General features: G+C 42.5%; 1 protein-coding gene across 2 annotated transcripts in view; it reads left to right on the forward strand.

The window, feature by feature from the left end:
- Positions 1–480: 480 nt before the first annotated feature.
- Positions 481–2,120, forward strand: part of oprl1 (opiate receptor-like 1) — a 25,857-nt gene continuing 24,217 nt past the window's right edge. For both annotated transcript variants that reach the window (XM_061075126.1, XM_061075127.1), the window contains exon 1: positions 481–689. In XM_061075126.1, the coding sequence (XP_060931109.1) occupies positions 481–689 (209 nt within the window). The remainder of the gene's footprint in view (positions 690–2,120) is intronic.

The raw sequence follows: 2,120 nt of genomic DNA on the forward strand, positions 1-2,120 counted from the left end.
AAGTGTCCTTGGGCAAGATGCTGAACCCTCAATAGCCCCCCATAGAATAACAAAGTGCTGCAAGTAGATGCACTGTATGAATGTGTGTGTGAATGGGTGAATGTGAAACTGTACTGTAAAGCGCTTTGAGTGGTCTTCATCAGACTAGAAAAGCGCTATATAAATACAAATCCATTTACCATTTACAACACAATGTTATGGGTGGCCATCTTGCCTGTAGCCTGTAGCAAGATTACCATTTAACTGGGGCTAACTGGGGGTAGCTGGGGCTAACTGGGGACAAACACACTTGTTAGATCTATTATTAGTTAGAGCTCTATCTCTGAAACTGAAACGATAACTGTCCTTATAATCTTAGAAAGAAATATATCTAAAATGTAAAGTACAGCCATATGTGCTCTGTGGCTCCGTGGTGATGTCATCTGGTGATGTTTGAACATGTCCGTCTTCTGTCAGGCGGCCGGACACCTTGGGACAGAGATGGAGTTTCCTGATGACTTCCTGCTCGCCGAGCTGAGTCACCTGCAGCTCTACAACGACTCGCTCTTTCCGAACAACTTCACCGGGGGCTACAACGAGACGGAAGCTCTGCTGCCGATGGGGGTGAAGGTCACCATCGTGGTCGTCTACATGATCGTCTGTGTCATCGGCCTGGTGGGAAACTTCCTGGTCATGTATGTCATCATAAGGTAAGAGAGAACCAAGGTCAACTTCATCTGAAAGTTTATATCGTGAAAAACGAATTGTTCCAGTGAAGCTACATCAGCCTGGTCCTTTAAATCCAAGACTGTTGCTATAGCGATCCAAAATCATAGGATGGAATACTCTTAAATATTAATTATACACTAGTTATACACCTACAGATTATTAGTCTAAAAATATACAAGTCCAGGTTCATTCAACCAGTCGACACTAACCCTAACCCTGAATTAACAGAACATTATTCACTGTGGATTTTCTCTGTATGTTTTCACTATAACCTGAATATCTGATGAGTCATTGTGATCCCGCTGAGCCGGTTCCTCCCACGAGGTCACAACACAAACCCTGACCCTAACAACACAAACCCTGACCCTAACAACACAAACCCTGACCCTAACAACACAAACCCTGACCCTAACAACACAAACCCTGACCCTAACAACACAAACCCTGACCCTAACCCTAACAACACAAACACATGACCCTGACCCTAACCCTAACAACACAAACCCTGACCCTAACAACACAAACCCTGACCCTAACAAAACAAACCCTGACCCTAACAACACAAACCCTGACCCTAACAACACAAACCCTGACCCTAACCCTAACAACACAAACACATGACCCTGACCCTAACCCTAACAACACAAACCCTGACCCTAACAACACAAACCCTGACCCTAACAACACAAACCCTGACCCTAACCCTAACAACACAAACCCTGACCCTAACAACACAAACCCTGACCCTAACCCTAACAACACAAAGTTCTGCTGCTGCTACAGAACCAGTTTAACGTCTGTTGACCAAAGGAAAAGATTCCGTCTGCAGAGTTTGTAAGAATCATCTATTTCCATCACTTCTTTGCTTCTGACCTCAGGGAGAAATAGAGCTGCTCACAGTGTGAATTATATCATTTATATATATATTAGGGCTGCTCGATTATGGAAAAAATCATAATCACGATTATTTTGGACAATATTGAAATCATGATTATTCACGATTACCTTTGATCTTGAAAACATTTTTCAGTATTTCTCTCCAAAAAAACACTTTGTAACTGAGAATCGCTCCATGACTTTAAATTATATAAATGATCAAATATGCATCCCATACTTTGGATTTCCCTTCTGTTGTCCTGGAGTTTCAATTTCCCAGCTTTTCCTCTCATTATTAAATGTCCCCATCTGCCCCCCCCCCCACAATAGATTTGTTGTATCACTTTGTAGCGAATCCTGCACATTGTGTGGTTCTGCTGCTCGTTGGATTCCTTGAATCCGACGTGTTCCCTTACAAGAGAACTTTTCTCCCTTGTTGTCGATCACACGGGCTTTTCTGTTTTTATTGTGAAATATTTGCAGGACCGGATGATGCACATCTTCATACTGTAAATTCTGTTATTTCTTTGAGTACA

This window comes from Limanda limanda, chromosome 7, assembly GCF_963576545.1.
Source record: "Limanda limanda chromosome 7, fLimLim1.1, whole genome shotgun sequence".
NCBI lineage: Eukaryota > Metazoa > Chordata > Actinopteri > Pleuronectiformes > Pleuronectidae > Limanda > Limanda limanda.